At 44.1% G+C, this 27,591-nt stretch overlaps 2 protein-coding genes across 2 annotated transcripts; one reads left to right on the top strand and one right to left on the bottom strand.

Moving 5' to 3' along the window:
- Nucleotides 1–4,015: 4,015 nt before the first annotated feature.
- On the top strand, nt 4,016–9,560 carry rpl14 (ribosomal protein L14). Its single transcript, XM_067981690.1, has 6 exons — nt 4,016–4,123; nt 4,947–5,048; nt 6,538–6,632; nt 8,303–8,402; nt 8,591–8,644; nt 9,447–9,560. Exons 1-6 carry the CDS (start codon nt 4,121–4,123, stop codon nt 9,510–9,512), a joined length of 420 nt encoding a protein of 139 aa, XP_067837791.1. The 5' UTR covers nt 4,016–4,120; the 3' UTR covers nt 9,513–9,560.
- A 4,270-nt stretch (nt 9,561–13,830) lies between these two features.
- On the bottom strand, nt 13,831–27,114 carry entpd3 (ectonucleoside triphosphate diphosphohydrolase 3). The gene is made up of 9 exons (XM_067977258.1): nt 26,995–27,114; nt 23,443–23,560; nt 22,589–22,739; nt 20,716–20,875; nt 19,522–19,752; nt 17,855–18,127; nt 17,641–17,751; nt 16,610–16,747; nt 13,831–15,394 (listed from the first exon to the last, which is right to left on the bottom strand). Exons 1-9 carry the CDS (start codon nt 27,112–27,114, stop codon nt 15,206–15,208), a joined length of 1,491 nt encoding a protein of 496 aa, XP_067833359.1. The 3' UTR covers nt 13,831–15,205.
- Nucleotides 27,115–27,591: the final 477 nt, after the last annotated feature.

The following is a 27,591-nucleotide window of genomic DNA, read 5'->3' as shown; positions in this document are numbered from 1 at the left end:
ATCCTGGGGGTCACCATTGACCAGAAACTTAACTGGACCAGCCATATAAATACTGTGGCTACAAGAGCGGGTCAGAGGCTGGGTATCCTGTGGTGAGTGACTCACATCCTGACTCCCCAAAGCCTTTCCACCCTTTTTCTACGTTAATGGCGCTATATAAATGCAAGTTGTTGTTATTATTGTGCAATGTTACTTTGGAGATTTGTCTAATGTTGAATTCTCCAATGGATAAGTAAAATAATATCCATTGTTTTGCCTCTTGTTTAATGTCGACAACTTTATAGTGATGACTTTATAGCATATGATGCATTAAAGATGTCCAAATTAATTCTCAATACTAGATTGCAGAGTAGAATCTATGGAGAAAGGATGCCTGCATGCTTGTCACCTGAATGCAAGTCCATAAATCACATAATTTAGTTCACCAGCTGATCTGCTGTGGACAAAAAAATTATATCTTTCTTTCTTAAGCACCTAATATGCTGACACTCCAGTGCAGTATTGAAGGAGTGCTTTAGAGCAGATGTTAAGTCATCTGTCTATTTCAATAGTTGTTTTGAAGCCAAGTGTTTAAAAGGAGGGCTATTTATCTATTCCCTCTAAACATCAGGGTGTCCAAGGGCTCGTGAGGACTCTGATGCATGGCCAAAAAAGAGACACATCAGTGAGCTGCAAAACTTGGGGCAAAGAACCTTTTTACAGATTTTTTTGAAGCAAGATGTTGGGAGGGAGGCACCAACTTGCTGCTATGTATTTATTTCTCCAAAGCAGTATGCAATCCTGGGCTCTTGAGCACTTCCTTATGCTGCACAGAGCAGAAAGCAAACAACTCTTTTTTTATGTTAACTGAAAGAAACAGATTTAAACAGGGGAATGTGACTGCAAGCTGGAACTGTTTGCGGGAGGATACCTGAGTTTCAGTGAGAACAGAATGGGGAATCTGCCCGAGAGTTGAGGGGGAGCGCTGCAGCGCCACCGATGGAGAGAATACGCATTGCAGGCATTACCTGTTACCATCACAGTTTTTGGTGCCCTCGTCACCTCCACTCCTCCCCCCCCACCCCGCCCCCCCCACAGCCAGTGTAATATGGGCTTGGTATGCCGAATAGTCTCCATCGATGTTGTAAACTTCTATGACTCAGCGGCCTTGATTATTGAGCAAAGGGATCTCGGGGTACAGAGACACAAATCACTAAAAATAGCGACGCAGGTTAATAAGGCTATAAAAAAGGTAAAGCAAGTACTAGGGTTCATTTCTCCAGGGATAGAAATTAAAAGCATAGAAGTTACGTTAAACTTGTATAGTGCCTTGGTTAGCCCACACTTGGAATATTGTGAACAGTTCTGGTCTCCGTATCATAAAGAGGCATTGAAGAGGGTGCAAAAAGATTCACAAGGGTGATACCAGATCTGAGAGGGTGTACTTAGCAGGAAAGGCTGAACAGGCTGAGGCTCTTTTTTCTAGAAAAGAGAAGGTTGAGAGGTGACCTGCTAGTGGTCTTTAAGATAATGAAAGGGCTTGATAGGGTAGACGTAGAGAAAATGTTTCCACTAGTGGGGGCTCGGTTGGGAGGAGACCAAAACTAGCCCTAACCCTAAATATAAAATAGTCGCTAATAAATCCAATAGGGAATTCAGGAGAAACTTCTTTACCCATAGAGAGGTAAGAACGTGGAATGTGCACAAGGAGTAGATGAGGCAAATAGCATAGATGCCTTTAAGGGGTAGCTAGATAAACACGAGGGAGAAAGGAATAAAAGGGTATGCTGATAGGATTAGATGAAGTAGGGAGGGAGGAGGCTCATGTGGAGCATAAATGCTGACACAGACTGGTTGGGCCGAATAGCCTGTTTCTGTGCTGTAGTTTCGATGTAACTCAATGTAATTATATGACCCTTTACTCAATTTTTATATTTTACCCTTTTTAAGGACCAGCAAGATGTCCCTTTTAAAATAGAAAGGGGGAGATAATTGATAAAATAATCAAGCCTAGAGAGGATAAAACGCCTGGACCGGATGGATTGCAACTGCGAATATTAAAAGAAGTTAGAGAAGAGGTAATAGAGGCACAAATAAATATATTAAAAAATTCATTAGAAAAGGGAATAGTGCCAGAAGACTGGAGGACAGCTAATGTTATTCCTATATTTAAAAAGGGAGATAGAACAAGTCCAGGGAACTATAGACTAGTTAGCTTCACGTTGATGGTAGGAAAGGTAATGGAATCTTTACTCAAGGATGTAATAGAAAAACACCTAGAAACCAAAAATATAATGAAGAGTAGGAGTCAGCACAGATTTCAAAAGGGAAGGTTATGCGTGACCAACATTATTGAATTCTTTGAAGATGTAATACAAAGAGTAGACAAGGGTAATGTAGTAGATGTAATATATTTGGATTTTCAAAAGGTCTTCGATAAGGTACCGCGTAGTAGACTCATGGCTAAGGTCAGAGCATGAGGAGTCAGGGGACAAGTAGCAGAATGGATAGTAAGCTGGCTACAAAACAGAAAACAGAGAGTAGGGGTTAAGGGTAGCTACTCAGATTGGCAAAAGGTGGGAAGCAGTGTTCCACAATGATCGGTGCTAGGACCACTGTTGTTCACTATTTACATAATATGATTTCGGCTCAAGAATCGGAAGTACAATTTCAAAATTTGAGATGACACCAAATTGAAAGGTATAGTTAATACAAAGGAAGAATGCGTCAAAATACAAGATGACATTAATAAACTTGCGGAATGGGTAAATGAATTTCAAAATAGATAAGTGTAAGGTGTTACATTTTGGTAGAAGGAATAAGGAGGCCACATACTCCTTGGAAAATAAGAGTCTAAATGGAGTAATAGGATAGGGGAGCAAAGGGATCTAGGGGTACAGGTACACAAATCACTAAAAGTAGTGATGCAGGTTAAAAAGGCCATTAAAAAAAGCAAACACAGCACTGGGGTTCATTTCTAAAGGGAAAGAATTGAAAAGCAGACAGTCTATGTTAAATCAAAAGCAGAATACTATGAATGCTAGAAATCTGAAATAAAAACAGAAAATGCTGGAAATACTCAGCAAGTCAGGCAGCATCTGTGGAGAAAGAAACAGAGTTAACATTTCAGGTCGATGACCTTTCGTCAGAACCGGAAGAAGTCAAAGATAAAACAGTTTTTAAGCAAGTACAGAGCCAGACCCGGGGGGGGGGGGGGGCGCGGGGAGAGGGAGAGGAAGGGGAGGGGAGGAAAGAACAAACGGGAAGGTCTGTGATAGGGTGGAGGGCAGGAGTGATTAAATGACAAAAGGGATGATGGGGCAAGGTAAGGAGGGTGGTAATAGGACAAGTAATGAAACAAAAGATGGGTCTAAAGGTGTAAATGGCCACAACAGAACCATTACCAGCACTTGCTGTGCGAAAAAATGGGAGCAGTGGTCATCACCTGAAGTTATTGATGTGGAGATGCCGGTGATGGACAAATGTAAGGAATCTTACAACACCAGGTTATAGTCCAACTGTTGGACTATAACCTGGTGTTGTAAGATTCCTTACATTTGAAGTTATTGAAATCAATGTTGAGTCCAGAAGGATGTAAAAAATTAAAAGATGAGGTGCCGTTCCTCGAGCTTCTGTTGAGCTTCAATGGAACAGTGCAAGAGGCCGAGGACAGAGCGGTCAGAGTGGGAGCGGGACGGGGAATGAAAAGGTCAGGCGACCGGCAGCGCAGGATCACGCTCGCGGACTGAGCGGAGGTGTTCGGCAAAGCGATCACCCAGTCTGCGTTTGGTCTCCCCAATGTGGAACAGACCGCAGCGTGAGCAGCGAATAGAGTATACTAAATTGAAACAAGTACAAGTAAATCGCTGTTTCACCTGGAAGGAGTGTTTGGGGCCCTGGAGGGTGTGAAGGGAGGAGGTGAAAGGGGGCGGGTGTTACCCTCAGGGCCACGCTCGGAGCAGACCGCTGACTTCGCGCACGCGCGGTGCGACCGTAGCGGTGCGCGGGGGGGTTGGGGAAACGGATCGGTTGCGACGCGTGCGATCGCAAAGGTGTTACGGCGCATGTGCGGAGTGTAAGAGCGGAACCGGAAACCGGCCCTCCCCCTCTCTCTCTCTCTCTCTGCTCGCGGACAGGCGCCATGGTGAGTGTGCGGCGCGCGCCGGGCGACGGAAAATAACGGCCGAGGCCTCGCGGACATCGCAGCGCCTCACATTCACTGCGGGCCGGGGGGGGGGGGAACTCGGCTGTTCATAAATAAATGGGCCGCTCCACCGGCCGGTTCCCCCGCCCCCTACCCTGAAAGCAGGCCGGGCCGGGCCGCGTGTTGCTGCCGGCGGGCACCCAGCCCGGCCCCGGGGTGGGAGGAGCGGGCGGCGCTGAGCGGGAAGGTGAATCCACTGGTCGCCGTCCGTCTGCGGCCCGGGTGACTGAGGAGGAGGCTGTTGGTGGTGGGGGAAGAGAGATTGTGGGCCTGGGTGGATAAGATCGGGGCTCGGTGCCCGGTGCGGGTGAGGGGCCCGGCTCGGTGCCCGGTTGCGGGCGGGCGAGGGGCCCGGCTCGGTGCCCGGTGCGGGTGAGGGGCCCGGCTCGGTGCCCGGTTGCGGGCGGGCGAGGGGCCCGGCTCGGTGCCCGGTGCGGGTGAGGGGCCCGGCTCGGTGCCCGGTTGCGGGCGGGCGAGGGGCCCGGCTCGGTGCCCGGTTGCGGGCGGGCGAGGGGCCCGGCTCGGTGCCCGGTTGCGGGCGGGCGAGGGGCCCGGCTCGGTGCCCGGTTGCGGGCGGGCGAGGGGCCCGGCTCGGTGCCCGGTTGCGGGCGGGCGAGGGGCCCGGCTCGGTGCCCGGTTGCGGGCGGGCGAGGGGCCCGGCTCGGTGCCCGGTTGCGGGCGGGCGAGGGGCCCGGCTCGGTGCCCGGTTGCGGGCGGGTGAGGGGCCCGGCTCACTCTTCATTCTGCTTTCTTCTATTTTCAGGTGTACAAGCGTTACGTGGAGATTGGCCGCGTTGCCTATATCGCCTTTGGCCCACACGCCGGCAAGCTGGTGGCTATTGTCGATGTTATTGACCAGAACAGGGTATGTGCGCTCGCATTTCTCCCTTGTATTTCATATTAAACTCCAGACCTCAATCTCTGCAGGTGAAACTCTCCCCCCTGGTTGTGTAGTCTGGACCTTAACTTTGGTACCTGGACAATAGTTTTCTATGAGACTGATCTCATTGTGGCAGAATTATATTTTATGTCTTGTCTGTATTTTATATAAATGTGTGTGTATTATTTGTGTATATTTATCATCTACATGTATGTGTATATCATGTATGTATATATGATATATGTGTGTTGTATATCTTCTATAAAGTTGGTGTGCACCCCCTGTACACATCATCAACTACTTCCATGGAGTTTTGCAATGCTTTATATGTCTTGAAGTGTATATTGGCACTGCTGTCAGGCAATGAGGTGGGGATGGGACTTGTTTTAATTTAGTGTCTCTGAAACTACAGCGAATGACTAGTCTCCAGAGTACAGCAGGGTGCTTTCTCCAGCAAAATGCAGCGAGTGGAGGATGGTTACATAACACACATTACATGTGTATAAAATCAATCCCAGTCACTTATGGTGATTAACCCAATCATCTCCATTCTGGCCAGGACTTGTCATTTGTATATGCAGCCTACATGTTAACACTTTGTCATTGTTGAAGCATGTCAACATTTGGTAGTCACGTTGCTTTTCTTTAAAGCTTTGCAGGCACTGGGTTGGTGCTGTTGTGCATCCTAGGCCTCTCTGGTTTTAACCTGATTTTCAAAGCTCGCCGGCTCCTTCCTGTCCTATTTTTGTGTTTAGCCCAGTTTCCCACTCAATACTTGGGGCAACTGGACAAGTTTGTGGCCAGCAGCTTTCATTTCCTCTGTATAGTGGCCTGAGCTTACCTGATTGTGATTTGGAGGCCTCTTGCCTCCCAAGAAAAAGTTTTATGTCCTTGTACCCCAGCAAGGAGTCAACACCTTCAGGAGAGGGAAGAAAATTTGCCTGAAAGGTGCTTTTAAAAACTTTAAGCTTACATGACTATGACTAAGTAAAATGCTATCCTCCATAATGATTTATCCATTGAATTGAGAATTTAGACTTCCGCTCTGGAAAATATTTTGTCTAAATGACATATTTTTAAAGGCCGTACACCTTTGTAGTCTTAAGTCCCCTAATCCCTATCTGTGCCATGTTACCTGTATCCTGGTGAATTGACTTGCTTATTGCTTTCATATCCTTCCCCTGACTTGACCCTGCAGCTGCCCTCTCTCCACCAGACACCAATTCTCTGCTCTACCATCAGAGGGTGTTCTTTCAGTCACAGGTCCTTCCCGTCTGGAACCTTTCCCCAAACCCTCCCATTTTCCACTAAGGTAAATTAATCCATAAAAATCCTCTTCATTCTGGCTGTTGAATATACACTTATTTTCTCTCCACCCTTTCTATAAGTTTGCTTTGTGAGATCGTTATTTGCAAAGAGGACCATGTACATCAGAGGTTTTGGAACTGCATTAATTCAGGCCACTCTTTCCTAGGCATTGGTGGATGGCCCTTGCAGTGGAGTAAGGAGACAGGCCTTGCCATTTAAATGCATGCAGCTCACTGATTTCAAGATTCAAATACCACATAGGTAAGATCTAGATTGCTTCTGCTGGAATGAAATGCTCCTTTTTTGTTAAAAATCAATTTATAGGTTTAATAAGCTGAACTCAGTATTGTGCACTTTTTTTTGAAACTCCAATACAGTAGATCTACTTGGTGAATGCTGAAAACACATTAAAAACATGAAAGTTTCCATGGAACTTTACAGCATGAGGCTATTAGGCCCGTGTCTGCCGGTTCTTTGCTACAGCAATCCAGATTTAATCTCCCTGTAACATCTTGAGGGAAAGCTAGATAAACATTTACACCATAACCAAACATTCACACCTTACACCTGGCACGGACACAATGGGCCAAATGGCGGCTTTGTGTGCTGTAACTTTTTATGATTTAACGGGTGTAATGTCTGCCTTAGCTATTCCCTCTGGCAAAAAATTCTATGCTTTGTGTAAAGAAATTTAGTCTCACTGCCTCAACAACTTGTGTTAATGTAGTGCCTTTAATGTAGGAAAACATCCCAAGGTGCTTCAGAGGCACAATCAGACAATGGTGGGCGGTGAGACAAAGGATATTAGGAGGGTTATCAAAAGCTTGTCCAAGAAGTGGGTTTTAAGCGGGTCTTGAAGGTGGAGTGGCAGAGGGGTTTAGAGAGGGAATTCCAGAACATGGGGTCCAGACAGCAGAGTGCACAGCTTCCAGTGGGGATGCACAGGAGGCGAGAGTCAAAGGATCAGAGTGTTTGAGGGGGGCTAGCCGGGTGGAAGATGATGGCTCCTGTCATTCCGATGTTTAACTGGAGGAAATTGACTCATCCAAGACTGCATATCGGGCAAGCAGTCTGACAATACATAGATGGTTTGAGAGAGCTGTGTGTAGCCCCTGCACACTTGGATGTTGACCCTGTGTCTATACATTGTCATTATACATTATATAATGTATAATTGTAATTATATTCACGATTCATAAATAATTTTTTTTAAAAAGCAGAGAAAAGCAGTCTTAGTATCTCAGGTCTCCTCATAACTATAGTTTTCCATCACTGGCATCATACTGGTGAATGTATGCCGTATACTCTTTATGGCTTTAATATCTTTTGTATAATGGACTTGTGCAGTTTTGGGAACACCATTAATTGTGACATGGCTATTGCCATGTACAACTTCTTCAGTACTTTACTTTACCCGTGTCTATTTATAAAACAACAAATGCTACTGGCCTTTTTATTTGGTTTTTCTCTCTTCGTCCACACCTTTCCCTTGAATATACCTCCATTCCTTATTTGTCCCCTCAAAATGTTTTTCCCTGTGCTGCCCACATTAATTTGCTTCTGCCATCTGTCTGCCCATTCCAATAACTTGGGACAGCCCTCACAACGGGGAGCTTTAATCTTGAAATGGATAGAACTTAAGATATTCTCCCAGGTAAGGAATGTCTGTGCCCTGTTTACTTGGGATTCTTACTGTTACACACCTTTTCTTTTGTATGGCTTGTATCCTGTCAGAGATTCCTCCTGAGTTTGTTTGCTTTTGAAGTAGTGTATGAAAAATAAAATTTAATAAAAACTAATGCACTATCAAAAAACAGTAAATGTTTTGGGTTAGCAGTCAGAAGTCTATTTATTCACTCTGAGCAAAAATACAAACCTTGTGTAACTGGATGACTTGTAACAAGGAAGTACATTTTAAAATTTTCTCCTAGTGTCCGCCACAAGTCTGTGAAAGCTGCTTGGGAAAAGGAGAAAGTCAGTGAGAAATGGGAAGCATCTCGTTGGGCAAAGAAAATTGATGCCCGTGATAAGGTGGGTGTACCAGTGATGCTTTGTCAAAACATTTTTCTTTGGGGAAACACCAAATTGAAGTATTGAGCAGATCTTTTATAAAAGTTCCATATTTATATCCTCACGTGGGTGCCTTTCAATGTCTCAGCTTTAATTTTTTAAAAATTAGATAACAGTGCAGAATATAATTACCTGTTTGTCTCTTTCAGAGGGCCAAAATGACGGACTTTGACCGCTACAAGGTCATGAAGGCCAAGAAAATGGTATGTTTACCCTGGCAGCTTTCTCTTCCCCCTTGCTAACCCAGCAGCTATGCTTCTACCAGTGCCCTAGCTGAGATCAACATCTAGGGCTTAGCTTCTTGACGGATAAACTCATCAAGCTTTCAGTGAAGCCCTGTGCTTTTAGCTTTTTAAATCTGTCCTATTTATTTTGCTTACTTTACAACATGATTGTATTGTGGCAAGTGTTTGGCTGGCTGGGTTAAGTAGTTGGGTATGTGGTCGGAGGTTTTTTCATAACTGTTTTATTTAAATTGAATCTTCAGAGTAACAAACAATCTGTTACTATTCAAAACGTTTGAAAATAGTGAAATCGGGGTTCAATTTGAGGCGCAGGTTATCAGCTACAAGGGATTTGGTTTACCAGGACAAATCACTAGGTTTCATTAAACTAATGTCTGGCAAATAAGGCAAAGAGTATTTAACATTCATGCAAGGGAAGTAATGACTTGATTGCTGCAACTCTGCGTAATTGTGAAGCTGAGGGAATCCACTGCTTGTTCAGAAGCCTACTTTTCCAAAATGGCTTGTGGTAAGTAAAATGTGAATCAATTTCAAGTAAAGTTTTTATAATGTTATGCATACGCTTGTAGACCCTTTCTGATTTGCACTATAGTCATAAAGGGGGGACATGTATGCCAGAGAAATTAGAGTCAACACCAGATGCTGTCAGGCAGCTTCCATCTGGCTGAACAGCAACAAGTGGCCCTGACAAAGTGAGTGTGTGATGATTAAAGAATCAGTGTGGGTTGTGGTAACTTCATTTTTTTTCTTCCTTTCTCAGAGAAACAAAATCATCAAGCATGAGTTGTTGTCAAAACTGAAGAAGGAAGCCAGCAAGAAAGCATAAATGTCCACTATTTAAGCAAAAGAATAAACTTTATACCAAAATTTTAAACTGGTCTGTGTGTCTTGCTTGCATATATTCAATATTCTTGAATTGATTACCCAAAGTAAGGTAGCATGCTTTAATGTCTTTCATGTAGGCAGCAAAACCTAAACTTTACTACACAGCAATTTTCTGGTTTTATTTTACAGTTGACTGCTGGCAACAATCATGATAAGGAGTGATATTTTAACATTGTGCTGTAATGGTCTGCAAAATGAAGAATATGGTACAAATATCCTTTTTATAGGCCAGATTGCCTGGAGTGTTCTATAGGAACAGGACTTAAACCATTTGGCCCATTGAACCTGCCCCAGCTATAGCAGTTCTACCTTTAATCCCAATTCCATGCCTTTTCATACTGGAGAACGGGTATTTAGTGGCCTGTTCCGTTTGTTAAACTGAGGTGGCAGAAGATAGCTTCATGGGAAAAGATTAGGTAGACTAGCTAGCTCATGTGTTCAGAAAAGATTACGGGGCAGAAATTGCTTGTGAAATAACGGAGAGCTCAACAGCGAAATGGAGTAGCAAGATAGGCCATTCGCACATATGCAATGAAACATGGAAATCCGGAACTTGCTCCTACTGGTTTGCTGGCGATGTGACAGCTTCAAATTAAAGGTATATATCGCATGCTGCCATCAGGAAAATCATTGGAAAAAGCGCCAACTTGCTTATCTGCCCAGCTATAAAATAACTAATTACATAAAAAAATACCACATCTAAACTAAATTTTAATGACTGCCAAACAACTAAAAATTAACTTAAAAATGTGGCGTCTCATTACTCCTTATTTTAATAGTTTTTGGTCATTAAAAACTTTTTCTTTACTTTTTCCTTGTCTCTAATTCAATTATTTCTTACCCTTTTTTACATTGTCTATAACTGTTTTTACAAAGACTTTAAATGTACCTTTCACTTCCTGGTTTTAAAGTTGGACAAATATTTTGTATCTGTCGCCACTGTAGAAGACACAGAAAACATACTGGAAATAATGGGGATCCAAGGGTCTAACGGGAGGGAGGAACTTAAAGTAATTAAGATTAGTAAAGAAAAAGCACTGGAGAAATTAATGGGCCTGAAAGCTGAGAAATCCTCTGGACCTAGGGTTTTAAAAGAGGTGGCTGCATAGATAGTGGATGCATTGGTTTTGATCTTCCAGAATTCCCTGGATTCTAGAATGGTCCCCATGGATTGGAAGGTAGCAAATGTAACCCTGCTATTCAAGAAAGGAGGGAGAGAGAAAACGGAACTATAGGCCAGTTAGCCTGACATCAATAGTAGGGAAAATGCTAGCATCTATTAAGGGCATGGTAATAGGGCACTTAAATCATATGATTAGGCAGAGTCAGTAGGGTTTTATGAAAGGGAAAATGTGTTTCACAAATCCAAAGAGTTTTTTAAGGGTGTAACTAGCAGGGCAGATCAGGGGGAACCAATGGATGTAGAATATTTGGATTTTTCAAAAGGCATTCGATAAGTTGTTACACAAGTTTAGGGCTCATGGGGTTGTGGGTAATATGTTAGCATAGATTGATTAATGGACAGAAAACAGTAGGAATGAACAGGTCATTTTCGGGTTGGCAGGTTGTAACTAGTGGGATGCCACAAGGATCAGTGCTTGGGTCTCAGCTGTTTACAATGATATAGGAATGACTTAGATGAAGGGACTGAGTGTAACGTATCGAAGTTTGCCGACGATAGAAAGCTGGGTTGCAAAGTAAGCTGTGAGGAGGATACAAAGTCTGCAAAGGGATATAGACAAGTTAAGTGAGTGGGTGAGAAGGTGGCAGATGGAGTGTGATGTGGGGTAATGTGAAATTATCCACTTTGGTAGGAAGAATAGAAAAGCAGAATTTTTTTTAAAAGGTGAGTAAGAAATGTCGGTATTCAGAGGGATTTGGGTGTCCTTGTACATAAATCACAGAAAGTTAACTTCAGGTACAGCAAGCAATTAGGAAGGCAAATGGTATGTTAGCCTTTATTGCAAGGTGGCTGGAATATAAGAGGAAGGAGGTCTTGCTGCAATTATGTAGGGCTCTGGTTAGACCACACCTGGAGTAGTGTACAGTTTTGGTCTCCTTACCTTACCTAGAGGGGGTGCACCAAAGGTTCACTAGATTGATTCCTGGGATGAGAGGGTTGTCCTATGAGGAGAGATTGAGGAGAATGGGCCTATATTCTCTGGAGTTTAGCAGAATGAGAGGTGATCTCGTTGAAACGTATAAAATACTTCGAGCGCTTGACAGGATTGATGCTGAGAGGCTGTTTCCTGTGGCTGGAGAGACTAGAACTAGGGGTCATAATCTCAAGATAAGGGCTTGGCCCTTTAGGACTGAGATGAGGAAAAATGTTATCACTGAGGGTTGTGATTCTTTGGAATTCTCTACCTCAGTCCTTGAGTATATTTAAGACTGAGATCGATTGATTTTTAGACACTAAGGCAATGGGGGGAAAAGGGTGGGAAAGTGGAGTTGAGGTAGAGGATCAGCCATGATCTTATTGAATGGCAGGACAGGCTTGAGGGGCCCTATGGCCTACTCCTGCTCCTATTTCTTATGGAAGCCTGCAGAGAGTTTCGCAGCTTGACAAAAATGCTGCAATCTGATTGATCGAAGGGAGAGAGTGCTCCTTTCACTTCTCCCATAGGTCCTAGCTTCGCTTGAACTGACACTGGACTCTTTTCCGCTTCTCATTGAAGGAAATAGCCAAAGAAAAGTTAGTGGGTTAGTATAAATATATGGAGCCGCGAGCAGTGTTGGTTTGCTGCTCCAAGCAATTTCTGCCCCAATAAAAGTTATAAAAACAGTTTAGCATCAGATTGTGACTCATTGTTTTTTGACCTGATGACTTAGATCACAGACATTTTATTGTAAATATATAATTATTATAGAACTGCCAGATTATTTGCTTGTGATGTGCTATTGCTTACAAAGACTAGAGAGAACTTTTGAAGGCATAGGCCAAATTCCAGTAGCTTATGCTTAGTTTTTGACAAATAGAACTCACCCGCTGCTTTTATAGTCGATAGCAGCAGCATTAAATGTCACCTATTGCTACTAATACAGTTGTCAAATGAAAGCATTACATAAGAATGTAGGAAAGTACAAAACTGTAAAATACTCTGCAGTCTATCTGGCTGGTCCCTAAAATTAATACCCATCAATCACTTACTCCATGAAATATATATACTAATTTTCTCAAAGATTTTCAGTATCTACAGCACTGCTATCCTGGGCAGTCCATTTCACCCGATCATCACCCTGTACATAAAGTACAGTCCCCACCACTTAGGTTAATGGCAAATGGCACTAACCATTTGCCATTTCCACTGAATTCAACAGTTCCACTGTAATGCAAAAAGGTCTGCGATGGTGTATTTACCCTGTTATCGAGCCTGCCTCAGAATAAATTACAGGTTTTAAATCCAAGAAAGTGATTGAAGCTGCTTGAAGCCTCCACTTTCCAACTGGCTCCTGTAGTTAACAGCACAAACAGCTGATGTGAGACTTCGGGTAACTTCAGCCAGCTGTTTGCACTGTTCAAACTACGGGAGGCAGTCGGAAAGTGGAGACTTCGGGCAGCTGGTTCTACCGTCCACCGTGTATAGTGGGCAAACCGTGTTAGCACAAACGCGCTCAATATACGCGGTGAGGACTAGTCTAACTGTGCAACTACCCTCTTCTAAGCTTGACCCGTGCACCTAGACTTTGTGGCAATCACATTCTGGTGCAGCAAGTAAGATAATGGTTTGGGCATCTTCCCTTGCAAATTCTGAATTCAGACTAATTCATTTTCTTTGGGACCATTTTAATAATCGGAAATGTTCTACAAATGGCAGCGCCCATAGCTTTTGTGCATTGACTAAGTGGTATTGGAATACTTCCAACTACTTAAGATGAGAGTGCAGTGTAGTTAGATACATTAGCTCTGGCAATGTAAGATTTGTTAATGACATACAGCATACAAATGTTGCCAGTTATGGAGGTAATGTTGATCTGAAGGTTCCAATGGAGCTACAGATAGAATGTTCTGTCGGACAGACAATTGCAGCTGTAATAGACAAGACCTAGAATGTACTATAATGCCCAACCTTGGGGCTTTAGAGTACATTTTAGGTTCTTTGTGCTGCCTGAAGCTGCTTTCAATGTTTATTTAATATATATCCTTGAATTCATGTTCAAAAAAATAAACATTTTCACCCATTTTCATTTAGCTCTGCGCTATATTGTCAACAAACAGCAACCTCAGCTTTATTGTTTATGGATACATGTTAGCAGGCAGCAATTCATCCAACTCTTTAACCGTTAGCATTTCAGTCAACAAGTGTTACAGTACTACATTTTATACTTTACAATCACTTTTTATTTCTCCCAAGAATAAATTGTAGAACTTGTGTCACAGGCCCAATGTTTCAAGAAGTCCTTGTTGCATGTCAAAAGAACAAGATGCCTTCCCCTCAGTTATATTTTATATCTAAGTTTACATCAATTATGAGACAGAAGAGGGATTTTCTTATTTTAATCTATGTAATCATACATAAAGAGAAATGTAGTTTTACAATTTGTTTTTTTCTCTTTTACATGCTCAAAGCAATGAGACAGATTTCATGGCCAGTGTGGACCTCCATCTAAAACTCACATACATTGTGCTAGGAATGTATGGGTTAGCATGCTACAGGATTGACAACTGCAGATTTTCAATAACGCAGATTTTCAATAACTCAGTTTTTTGCTAAAGATGTTTAACAAACCACCAGCAATGATTGGGGGATGGTGGGGGGGGGAAGGAAAGACAAGAAACCAAGATGATATTCAAAAAGGGACTTGACAAGTTTCTGCCAGCAAATTAGCACTCAGGTTTATTAGATTCAGAAATGCATCAAGAGAATCTTGTGGGACGTTGGATGGGTATGGTTGCTGAAAATTGTTCCTATGTAAAGTTCTGCCAACCTTTGATAGCTGCCACCCTACCCCTGCCCCACCATTCACATGTTAATGACTAAAAGGAAAAAGAACTGACTGTCGTCAACTGTTTTCAACCGTTAAAAATTGCACTGATGTTGGACGGCCAGTGAGCAGCTTTCCCTGTATTCATCTGAGTCGCATTATTGAATCCTCTAACCCTAACAGCAGCAATGTCAGCAAGCAGTAAAAATGTGGCTTCCACTTGCCTCGTTGTGAGATCGAGCCAACACTGCATCCTCAATCACTATAGGCCTGACAAAAACATATTTATTTTCCTCTTTTTTTCTCTCTTTGTCATCATCTTTTTCTGGTCCTTCCTCTATCTGACTCTTCTCCCTATCCTTTCTTTCTCTGTTTTCTCACTGAATTTCTATTTTCACAGTCATGGCTTGCAGTGTCACAATCAGTTTGCTTTACCTCAATACAGAACCAGGAAGAAAAAAAACAACAGCATGGAAGCAGGACTCAGCCAGAATCCATAGTGCTTGTGAAAGTCTCCTATTAAATCCTCAGGGCCTCTAATTTTAATAGGGGACTGTGAATGGTGCAACAGACTCTGGGAAAGCCCCTCTTGCATAGTATTTTTCTTTCCCTCATCATCCATGTATCGCTATCATGGTTTTATACATATATTCAACTATTATTCTTCTGTCACTGTTGAGAGCTCAGAAAATAGTCTGGTAACTTGCACTAACATGAACGTATCATTGACAAACAAATGAACATTGAACAGAACAAAACCAAAGCGGAAAACAGAAAGAGAAGTCCACCGAATATAGAAGCACTCATTGGCATTTGGATCACTTGGTTTTCTGATGGGATCATGTTGGTAAGGTTTAACATGTAACCAAGTGACCAGCCTATGCTGTTATTTTTCACCTGCAACAAGAGAAACAACGTATTATAGCGTTAGATATTTCACTTAGTCTTAAATGCCTGCAGCAGCCAAAGGATAAGAAGGCTTTGTACTGAGATTCAGAGGGTCACTACTATCATTGGACAGATCATCGCCGCACGGTAGTTGCATGGGCTAGTACCTTAAGGGACAATAGACGGAACAGAAAAACTGCCAACCTCTACAGTGCACACCTGTCCTGCATCTTCCCCATCAAAATACCACCCTTGCCTTGATCATAGACCTTAACCAGGGCCACAATAAGCATCTGAAGAGATATAAACCATTCCCACCATCGTGTGGAGTATCAGTAGCATCACCCATATCGCGCAACCCTTAAGTCTGGGGGAAGGCTTTGGATCAAGGACAGCGAGGGCATTTAACATCTCATACAACTCATCCACAGTGTCTCCATTAGGAATTTTGAGGGCCTCAAAGCTTACCCAGGGCAACAACTTCTGCTACCTACAAGTCAGCTTATTCTACCTACTGGTCAACTTTAACTGCCTACTAATCAACTTCTGTTATGTACGAGTCAACTTCCTATTATTATGGGTCAACTTTTGCTGCTTAATGGGCAACTTCTGCTACCTACTAGTCAACATTGTAACTGGAAAAGAGTCATCTGACTGCTAACACTAGATAACTTACTTGGCCTCCCTTGACGACACAACAAAACTAGTCCTGGGGGATACACAATTTTGTCAAGAAAATATAAATTTGGCAAAAAGACCCTGGGATAGAACAATAATTGACAATTATATGAAATTAACATCTCATAGACTGCATGACAGATTAAAACAAACCATTAAATATATTCCTTTCCACCTAAGGAAGTGGAATCTTGGAACTCCAGGTGAATGATGGAGGGTTTATGGCAAAGAAGGCATAATCCTACACACCTCTGGACATTTGCAAAATCCAATCTAGTTGGTTGGATGTGCTACAGGTGATAGGTGATATTACTCAGCTCCCCCTTGCCTGCTGTGACTCCATTAAAACCCAACACGGGGAAACTTCCTCCTCACATCATCTCAGCAATGTACCTGGGTTGTGGATGAAGATGGATTCCCTCCCCCATCATCAGGGTTGAAATAATATGGAGAAATTAGAACGTAACCCCCCAAAAAATCACTGCAAAACAACCGGTAAGAAGGGAGGGTTTTACCAAAAAGTTTTAAAAAAATTTCCGAACTTACTTGTTTTTGAAAACTTATCCAGGTCCAACACTCTGGATCAAACTTGTAACCTTGCACCAGTAGGACATAGATGTAGTTGGCATTGAAACAATACGCTCTGCGAAATGAGTCTCTCACATTTGGCAGTAACTGTTGAACCTGCAATATAGATAATATTTTTTAAGTTTGTATTTTGCCTCATCGATAGTGATGTACTTTTTATTTTGTATCTATCACTACCAATTTGAGTTGAATTTATGTTCTCATTAACAATTTGAATTTAATTTATGTTTGTCATTAACAATTTTTATTGAGTTTGTCTGTCATTAACAATTTGTATTGAGTTTGTCTGTCAGTAACAATTTGTATTGAGTTTGTCTGTCAGTAACAATTTGTATTGAGTTTGTCTGTCATTAACAATTTGTATTGAGTTTGTCTGTCATTAACAATTTGTATTGAATATATGTTTGTCATTAACAATCTGTCACCTATGTATGTCAGTTTGAAGAATGAGAATTACAGCACCTGAAGGTAACTAATCTACAATCGTGAGCAAGTCAAGAATGTGCTGGTGTTTTTTATGTAAATTTTGTTCAGATGTATACAGATGATTTGTCTATAGTGCTCTTTAGCAATGATTTTTCTGCATAAGTAGCATGTAATGTGCCATGTCATTAAGTAGCATGTAAGGCGCCATGTCTATAAATAGCAAATAACATGGTATGCCTGTAATGTGCATGTAATGTGTGATGTCTGTAAATAACATTCAATGTACCATGATGGCAAGTAGCACAATACAGGCCATGTCTGTAAGTAGTTTGGATTTCAAACTCAGACATACCCTGGATGTGACTATAGGTGACGTGCCGTTAGCTTGTTTCCTGTTGAACAATTGTATCCAATACACACATAAAAAAAGATGTCTGTCTGTGAGACTAGAGCAAACAAGCTAGTACAGCGCTCACAACCACCCTGGGATTTCCACAGAAACACTTCGAACTGGTTGCGGCAGGTTGAGTGAATAAGACAAGAACATGAATTCTGCCACTTACCTGATTCCAGTTTTTCAGACAGAAAGACTGAACTGTCGAGTGGAAGACTTGCAAGGAAAAGGAACCAGTTAAATTCAAGGCTTCCATTGTGTGGTAGAAACCAGAAAAGGCCTAGATGGTTTGGATAAAGAGGAATAAATTTCACAAGTAAAGCTCATGATACAAATACTATGGGGAAAGCAAAGTGAGATATTTCAAACGCTTAGTAACGTACCACAAAGTCTCCATGGATCTTTGGCTGATTGTTTTGGCGCTTCATCCATTTACCTCTAATGTAAAAAGATCTAAAATTAAATATTAATGACAACTCCTGCTGGCACATAGTAGGATCCCCAGTTCCAATAAATGTGACATTGTTGTCAGGGTCATAGTCCTCTGGTTTCTCAGCTGTAGTGCATAAACTTCCAAATATATTCCACAGGTGGAGAGTCAGAGTATAGTTTGAGGGAAGACAAGGATCTTCAATGCTTGATTTCTCGATCGATTTCTGAGTTGAAAAACAGACAATATTATTATTTCCACTAATGCAGAACTAGTAAAAAGAAAGAATGAAAGACTTACATTTATATATCACCTTTCACTACATGAGGATGTCCCAAAGCGCTTCACAGCCAATGAAGTACTTTATTGAAGTGTAGTCGCTGTTGTAATGTAGCAAATGCGGCAGCCAATTTGCACACTGCAGGGTCCAACAAACAGTACTGTGATAATGACCAGATAATCTTTTTTTTTAGTGATGTTGATTGAGGGATAAATATTGGCCAGGACACTGGAGAGAACTCCCCTGCTCTTCTTCGAATAGTACTACGGGATCTTTTACGTCCACCTGAGAGGGCAGACGGGGCCTCAGTTTAATGTCTCATCAGAAAGATGGCACATCCGACAGTGCCGCACTCCCTCAGTACTGCACTGGGAGTGCCAGACTAGATTTTGTGCTCAAGTAATAAGAGTGGGATTTTGGTTACAAGATTGTGCCCAAGAATGGGACTTGAACCCACCATCTTCGTGACTCAAAGGCGAGAGTGCTACCCACTGAGGAACGGCTGACACTGTGTAGTTCTGTATCTTTACTTAATGTAAATGTTCAAATCTTCTATAATTGCATTCCACTCTCAGTTCAGACTATATGAAACTGCACCCCTAACAGGGAGCCTCACCCACTGGGGCGCCTATCGGAAATTTGCCCATATGCTCCCCACAATTTTCTGTCCAATTTCACAAATTCGGTCATTTTTGTGTAAATACTGAACACACACACCTATCAATACAGTATACAACGATCACTAGATGCATCAACGATATACTAAGTTCTTTCGGTCGGTAATGCTGCCATTCCCCCAGTGCGTTGAAATCAATGGGTAACCCCTGCAATAATTAAATTTGTTATTCTTACTTGCTCCAGAGGTGGCGCTGTGACCTCTCTCAGCCCATTACAACAAACACCTGTCCTTTCAGGTGGATGTAAAAGATCCCATGACACTATTTGAACAAGAGCAGGAGAGTTTTCCCCAATATCCAATATTTATCCCTCAACCAACACTTAAAAACAGATTAACTGGTCATTATCACACTGCTGTTTGTGGGACCTTGCAGTGTGCAAATTGGCTGCTGTGTTTTTTTTATTTGTTCATGGGATGTGGGCGTCGCTGGCAAGGCCAGCATTTATTGCCCGTCCCTAATTGCCCTTGAGAAGGTGTTTTCCTACATCACAACAGTGACTACACTTCAAAATGTACTTCATTGGCTGTAAAGCGCTTTGGGACGTCCTGAGGTTGTGAAAGGCGCTATAGAAATGCAAATTCTTCCTATCTTTCAGGGTTAACACATTTTTAACACAAAGGGGAATTTCTAGCCAGCTGTTTGAATTCTTTAAGATTTTACCTGAATGAGCTTTGCCCAGTACCTCTTCTCAGCTTCATCCCTTCCATAGCACACCAGGCTGTGAGTGTAGATGTTGTACTTGTAACTGTATAACGTGATTTCCGCTTTGCTTCTAACATTGAGCAAAGACTCCTTGGGAACAAATGCTATTTCCGTAGAAGCACCGCCCAGATCTAGGGTACCCGTGGTCTTTACCAGAAAGATTCGTTTCTTCAGATTCCAAGTTTGTCTCTGCCAAAGGATTTGGGTCAAAAATAAAAGTGAGATGAATATTGACAAACATGAAACTGTTGCAGGAAGTACAAGCGCGACTCATCTGTGAATTCGGCCGAGCTGCCAATTCAGTGACTTCCCCAGTGGTGCGATGCGATAAAGACAGGGTGCAACTCAAGCCCTTACAGACCAGAAGGTCCCAGGTTTGCTTCCTGGTCCATGCTGAGTCAGCGTGGGTGGTAGTAGGAGTGCAGAAATTGGCCTCGGAGCCTCAGGCAAGAGTGAGGCAAATCAATTAGGGTTCCCACTCTTGCTGGTCTGCTAATTTGCATGGTCTTTAGGTGAGGACAACATCAGGCTCAGCTCTGACACCTTCTAACCAGCTGTGGCTCAGTGGGTAGCACTCTTGCCCTCCAAGTTAGAAGGTTGTGGGTTCAAGCCCCACTCCAGAGACTTAAGCATGTAATCCAGGCTGACACTCCCAGTGTAGCACTGAGGGAGTGTTGGAGGTGTCATCTTTTGGATGAGGTGTTAAACCAAGGCCCAGTCTGCCCTCTCAGGTGGGTGTAAAAGATCTCATCAGCACTATTTCGAAGAAGAGTAGGGGAGTTCTCCCCTGTGTTCTGACCAATATTTATCCCTCAACCAACATCACTAGAACAGATTTTCTGCTCACTTATCTCATCACTGCTGCATTCCCTACATTACAACAGGACTACACTTCAAAAAAGTACTTCATTGGCTGTAAAGCACTTTGGGACATCCTGAGTTTGTGAAAGGTGCTCTATAAATGCTAGTTCTTTCTCCAATTGAGTATCCTGTCAGCATGCAATATCTAGGCCCACACCATTTAGAATGAACTATTGAGGAAGGTATCAAAGGGCAGTTGGGGCACCTGTCATATCCCGCGGGGATGGGGGGGGGAATTTCCGGCAAACAGTGACTCACTCAGAATACTTTGGGAATTTAACTTTAGCAAACCTGCCGCAAATTGCCCAGTAAATAATTTGCTGTTATCCATCCGTAGATTCCTTCTTCTTGCCCCGAGATAATCTGAGCACCTCTAAAATCGAAGGGTGAGGAGCGGAGATAATCGTCAATGGCTGAGAGGATCCTGGCTGAGGCTGTTGGGTCCTGTAACCTGACAATTCCATGAAGAGAAGAAGGGGAGGTGCCCAGGTTAGAGAAATACTCACACTTTACATCAAATACAGTGCATGGACTTTTTCTAAGCTATTTCATAGAATCTTACAGTACAGAAGGAGGCCATTCGGCCCATCGTGCCTATGCCGGCACTTTGAAAGAGCTATCCAATTAGTCCCACTCTCCCACAATTTCTCCACAGCCCTGCAAGTTTTTACTTTTTGAGTATTTATTCTATTCCCCTTTTGAAAATTACTATCTGCTTCCACCGCCCTTTCAAGCAGTGAATTCCAGATCAATTTACAAGCTCCTGCTTATAACATCTGAGGGCTTAGGTTCGTGAGGCTGTGCATCTGGTACTTTGGAGAATTGGAGCTATACTATTACAGCCCTCTCTCCGACCCGTGCTGGTGTTTGGCGAGTTTCCCTTTTGAAACGGCGCCCCATGAGACTGCACCTCATCACATCGCATTTTGCATTATTTCCAAAGACCCGGGAGGGGCGAATTTCCAACCTCATGCTTCCCGCTGGGCAGTATATCAGATCGTTAGCCGTGCTACACAATACGCGGCTGAATTTCCAACACGCGGTTCGGCGAGCAAAGGGCATCTCTGCCCCCAGAATACGAAGTCGCAAAATGGCCCCTAAGTCGTCATTTTACTCAAAGAACCTTCTTAATGATCAAACATCAATCAAGCGAGCAACGGGAATAAAATGACATGGGTACACGATCCCAGCATAAATGCGTTCCCTGGGAATCTAGGCCGCTGACCCTGCTGGGCATGCTAGTGGGTGCCTGTGCCACCAGGGGGCACATCTTGGGCATCCGCCATTGTGGAATCTGGAATCACCTGTTCCTATGTTCCTCAGTTAATTTTCTCACCAAACGCCTCTTCAACACTCTCTTAAAGTTAACAGTTGTACAACAATAAATGGGTTTCTTGTAGCCGAAATGGCACGGGTGCTGCCTGCCCCTTTAAATTCCGCAGGAGCAGGTAGTCCCACCGATGAGAGTTAGGGACCAAGCAGTGGTGGAGAAAAGATGGATGACTTATCCGAGGGTGCAGGGAAGAAAGGTAAGAACAAGAAGCACCCTGAGCAACTGATGCTTCTCAAACACATTTGAAACTTCAGCTTCCTGAGCACACTGTACAGTTCCATCGAATAAATACCAATGGTCCCAATAAACAGGAGATGGCTCAAGGGGAGAGATTAGTAACACAGCTAGAAATGCAGTAGCAATAGGGGATTTGAACTCCTGTTCTCTGGATTACTAGTCCAGTAACATAGCCGCCACACCACCCTACCCGTCCTGCGAGGAGTGACAAGGTAATATTTTTGTCAAGAATTTGCTGTTCCCATCCCACCGGCACAAAAAGCAGGATTTCCGACCACAATTTTGGCAAAGTTACGGTGATGGAGCAGGAACACCCCGAGTAAATTATCATAGAATCATTCAGCACAGAAGGAAGCCATTTGGCCCATTGTGCCTGTGCCGGCTCTTTGAAAGAGCTATCCAATTAGTTCCACTCTTTCCCCATAGCCTTGTAAACTTTTTCCCCATTCAAGTATTCATCTTCTTATGCTCCTATGTCATACAAGAGCCAGGGTTTGTTGTGTTTTAAATTTCCTGATGTGCATACTTTGGATTTGGTGGGCGAAAATCCTTTGCAATTCGATATTGTTCAAATAAATGATCGTATAATCTTACTGTAGGAGTCGCATTCCAGCTGTAGCTCCTAGGTAGACAGGTGTAGCGTTATGTTTTTCTGCTGGGATTGTTTCCTTTGTTCTATTTAGGCACCACTCCATTGAATGAGCTGCCTGTGCAGGATCTTTGCCATATCTGGAAATAGCAGGTCCTGTGGATGGGAAACACACAAATTACATCAGTTCGAATGATACAGAAAGACTTGCATTTATATAGCGCCTTTCATGACCTCAGGACATCCCAAAGCGCTTCATAGCCAATGAAGTACTTTTGAAGTGTAGTCACTATTGTAATGTAGAAAATGCGGCAGCCAAATTGCGTACAGCTAGGTCCCACAAACAGTCATGTGATAATGACCAGATAATCTGTTTTTAGTGATGTTGGTTGACGGATAAATATTGGCCCAGGACACTGGGGAGAACTCCCCTGCTCTTCAAAATAGTGCCATGGGATCTTTTATGTCCATCTGAGAGACCAGATGGGGCCTCAGTTTAATGCCTCATCCGAAAGACAGCACCTCCGGTAGTGCAGCACTCCCTCAGTACTGGCACTGGGGAGTGTTGGCCTAGATTTTGTGCTCAAGTCTCTGGAGTGGGACTTGAACCTTCTGACTCAGAGGCGAGAGTGCAGTCCAAAAGAAGCAGCTGTTCTTTCTGTCAGTGGAGTCTTTACTCCCCCCACCTCTATCTCAGTAATAGGATGACTTGAAGGATGACCAGCAGCCCTTTAAAAGCTGCTGGTGCTGGATATTCTTTCCCTTCATCACATTGTGCTCCCGGCACCTCCCAAATTATGTTAATTAAGTGACCCTGTGCGAGTGGGAGGTACATTTGAAATTGATTTGAGCTCCATACCTTTAATTTGACACTTGAATTTCTCACTGACTACGCCAGTATTATTCTCTTTTCCCGCTGGCCACTTATAAACATAAATGGTTGTACGGGAGGATCCAGCATCGAGGACGATCCCATACTAGAAGAGACAGTTAGGCATAGTTAGGTTCCTGTCCACAAAATCTCACTTCCTTTGCATTGGTCACACTTTTGTGCCAACGTTTAAATTGCTACGTTAACATTGCCCATTAGATTTTGTTACGTCAACTGTCACAATGCAGTTGCAGCCCTACTGCCACCGGTGGCAGTGTGGTGCCTCTGTCTCCCATCCCCCAGCTCCATCCGCACTGGTGGTGCTGTAGCCTCTCCTGTTTTCCATCTCCCAGTTTCTACTCTTTCTCCCCTTAACATAATGCATCTCCCGCTTGCTTGCCTCCCTCTCATCTCCCACTGTAAGTGAAATTTCTTGCTCTTCTTTCTGGCCCCGGGTCCTGCTTCCCAGCTCAACTCCCTTTGGTGATATTTAAAATGCCGGCCCCCCATGATCTCTCTCCCTCCTCCCTGGCCCTGCTCCTGGTGGTTTGGTAATGGCGATTGGCACTGTTCCACCCAAATTTGCAATGTTGGCTGATGGTCTGGCTCCCAGCTCCCAGCTCCTGGTAACTTGATCCCGGCCTGCCCCGGCTCCCAGCTGCTGGCGCCTCGTTCCCAGCTTTCCTCAGGTCCCATCTCCTGTTGGCTCATTCCCGGCCTGCCCAATCTCCCAGTTCCTGGTGACTTATTCCCAGCCTGCCCCAGCTTTCAGCTCCTAGTGGCTGATTCTAAACAGTAGCTAAACAGAGTAGGAAGAGGAGGGGTGGGGCCGATTAAGGATCATAAAGGAGATCTACTCATGAATCTGTCTTTACCAAGGAAGAAGATGCTGCCAGATTCTCAGTAAAGGAAGATATAGTTGAGATACTGGATAGGCTAAAAATTGATAAAGAAGAGGTACTAGAAAGGCTAGCTGTACTTAAAGTAGATAAGTCACCTGGTCCGGATGGGATCCATCCTAGGTTGCTAAGGGAAATAAGGGTGGAAATTGCGGAGGTACTGGCCATAATCTTCCAATCATCCGTAGATACGGGGGTGGTGCCAGAGGACTGGAGAATTGCAAATGTTACACCCTTGTTCAAAAAGAGTGTAAGGATAAACCCAGCAACTACAGGCCAGTCAGTTTAACCTCAGTGGTGGGGAAATTCTTAGAAACGATAATCCGGGATAGAATTAACAGTCACTTGGATGAGTGTGGATTGATTAGGGAAAGCCAGCATGGATTTGTTAAAGGCAAATAGTGTTTAACTAACCTGATAAAGTTTTTTGATGAGGTAACAGAGAGGGTTGATGAGGGCGATGTAGTTGATGTGGTATATATGGACTTTCAAAAGGCGTTTGATAAAGCGCCGCATGGTAGGCTTATCATCAAGATTGCGGCCCATGGAATAAAGGGGGCAGTAGCAATATGGAAACAGAATTGGTTAAGGGACAGGAAACAGAGAGTAGTGGTGAACGGTTGTTTTTCGGACTGGAGGGAGGTGTACAGTGGTGTTCCCCAGGGTCAGTGCTGGGACCACTGCTTTTCTTGATACAAATGACTTGAACTTGGGTGTACAGAGCACAATTTGAAAATTTGCAGATGACACAAAACTTGGAAGGGTAGTAAACAGTGAGGAGGATAGTGATAGACTTCAAGAGGACACAAGACAGGCTGGTGAAGTGGGTGGACACGTGGCAGATGAAATTTAACACAGAAAAATGCGAAGTGATACGTTTTGGTAGGAAGAACGAGGAGAGGCAATATAAACTAGAAGGCACAACTCTTAAAGGGGTACAGGAACAGAGAGATCTGGGGGTATATGTACACAAATTGTTGAAGGTAGCAGGGCAGGTTGAGAAAGCGGTTAAAAAAGCATACGGGATCCTCGGCTCTATAAATAGAGGCATAGAGTACAAAAGTACAGAAGTCATGATGAACCTTTATTAAACATTGGTTCGGCCACAACTGGAGTATTGTGTCCAGTTCCGGGCACTGCACTTTAAGAAAGATGTGAAGGCCTTAGAGAGGGTGCAGAAAAGATTTACTGGAATGATTCCAGGGATGAGAGACTTCAGTTACATGGATAGACTGGAGAAGCTGGGGTTGTTCTCCTTGGAACAGAGAAGGTTGAGAGGAGATTTGATAGAGGTATTCAAAATCATGAAGGGTCTAGACAGAGTAGATAGAGAGAAACTGTTCCCATTGGCGGAAGGGTCAAGAGCCAGAGGACATAGATTTAAAGTGATTGGCAAAAGAACCAAAGGTGACTTGAAGAAAAACATTTTTGCACATCGAGTGGTTGTGATCTGGAATGCACTGCCCGAGGAGGTGGTGGAGGCAGATTCAATCATGGCCTTCAAAAGGGAACTGGATAAGTACATGAAAGGAAATAAATTGCAGGGCTACGGGGGAGTGGAACTTGCTGGATTGCTCTTTTTTTTTATTCGTTCACGGGATGTGGGCGTCGCTGGCAAGGCCGGCATTTATTGCCCATCCCTTGTATCGATGGTGCGGACTCGATGGGCCGAATGGCCTCCTTCCGTGCTGTAACCTTTCTATGATTGTATGATTCCTGGCCTGCCCCAGCTCCCAGCTCCTGGTGCCTCGAGTTCCCGGCCTGCCCCAGCTCCCAGTGCCTTGAGCTCCCGGCCTGCCCCAGCTCCCAGCTCCTGGTGTCTCGAGTTCCCGGCCTGCCCCAGCTCCCAGTGCCTTGAGCTCCCGGCCTGCCCCAGCTCCCAGCTCCTGGTGTCTCGAGTTCCTGGCCTGCCCCAGTTCCTAGTGGCTGTTTCCCAGCCTGCATCAGCTCCCAGCTCCTCGTGGCTCATTCCTGGCCTGCCTCAGCTCCCAGCTCCTGGTGGCTGTTCGCTGGCCTGCCTCAGCTCCCAGCTCCTGGGTGACTCTTGCTCCCAGCTGGCCAGGCTGTCAATAACAAAATCACACCTCCTGGCTCTGCTCCTCACAAGTCATAGGTTCACAGGATGAGTTCAGGAGAAGGGGGCGTGGTTGGGAGAGAGTGACAGAACGGCAGCTGAGGGGGGAAGTAATAGGGGAGCAAATAAATGATAGGTGAGAAGATAGGAAGTGCGTTGAGGCGTCTGCGTTGCTGTAAGGGAACCTTGCCCGCCAGGATTACGAGTGGAAATCCGGGCTCGCGGATGCCCGCAGTTTCCCGACCGATTTCCGATTAGCATGGGCAGCGAGCAGAGCTCCCCACCAGGATTGCCCTGGAGTCTCCAGGAATTGAAGATTAATCTCTTGGACACTGCTTTTCGATTGGCCGTGGAAGGCGGGGCACCATGAGGATGGACGTGTTGGGCGACCAATGGCGGGGAGTGTAGGAGCGGGGCGGTTGGAGGCAGGAGGTTGTGTGATGAAAGCTCCAGGATTAGGTCCAACCGGAGTTGGCGACTACAATACTCCCCCCCAACCCCCCCCCCCCCTCCCCCGGCCTCGTGCAGGCGAGCAAGCTTTGCCAACCGCTGTAATGGGCAACGAACCTTAAGTCCAATGGGAAAAGTGACTGCCTTGAGCTGCTGTATCAACGAGATAGACACGACGATGACCACACTGCTCAGAAGTAGGATGAGTGCGGCTATAATTGGCATCTTCAGCGCCATCGTGCAAGAACCCTGCGAAAAGAAAAGGCAACAAAATAAAAGACGTAACCTTTAATAACCTACTGGCAGAATGGGCGTGTAATTGGCAAATGAATTTCAATATAGATAAGTGTGAGGTGGTACATTTTGGTAGGAGGAATAAGGCGGCCACATACTGCTTTGAAAATAAGGGCGCTAAATATAGTGCCCGTTGTTTCGGCGCTACACGGCCTCTCTGACATCCAAGATGGCGACTTGGATGCACACGCACGTTTCCTGCGTGACGTGCGCCAGACGCCATCTTGGTATAGGAGTTTGTGCAGGCGCAGATAACGAACGCTGGAATCATGTAAAGTAAGGAGAAAATGGCTTCAATCAGTGTACAAAGCTGATTTAAAGTGATAGACACCATTTTGGGACTTAACGCTCAACTCAACGCACATTCTTAGCCCCGACCATCTGAACGTGTCTTAGAGTGCCTGGAGGACCCCCACCAGT

This window comes from Heptranchias perlo, chromosome 3, assembly GCF_035084215.1.
Source record: "Heptranchias perlo isolate sHepPer1 chromosome 3, sHepPer1.hap1, whole genome shotgun sequence".
In the NCBI taxonomy this organism is placed as follows: Eukaryota; Metazoa; Chordata; class Chondrichthyes; order Hexanchiformes; family Hexanchidae; genus Heptranchias; species Heptranchias perlo.
Note: the sequence above shows the minus strand (reverse complement) of the source record. Positions and strands in the feature narration are given on the sequence as shown.

Coding starts and splice junctions, on each gene's coding strand:
- entpd3 (XM_067977258.1), bottom strand. CDS start 27,114: ATGGCGCTGAAGATGCCAATTATAGCCGCACTCATCCTACTTCTGAGC. Junction 22,740..23,442: donor ATTCAAGTGTCAAATTAAAG/GTATGGAGCTCA, acceptor TCCCATCCACAG/GACCTGCTATTTCCAGATAT. Junction 15,395..16,609: donor GGATAAGTTTTCAAAAACAA/GTAAGTTCGGAA, acceptor CTCTTGTTGCAG/GTGAAAAATAACAGCATAGG.
- rpl14 (XM_067981690.1), top strand. Junction 6,633..8,302: donor AAGATTCAAATACCACATAG/GTAAGATCTAGA, acceptor ATTTTCTCCTAG/TGTCCGCCACAAGTCTGTGA. Junction 8,403..8,590: donor AAATTGATGCCCGTGATAAG/GTGGGTGTACCA, acceptor TGTCTCTTTCAG/AGGGCCAAAATGACGGACTT.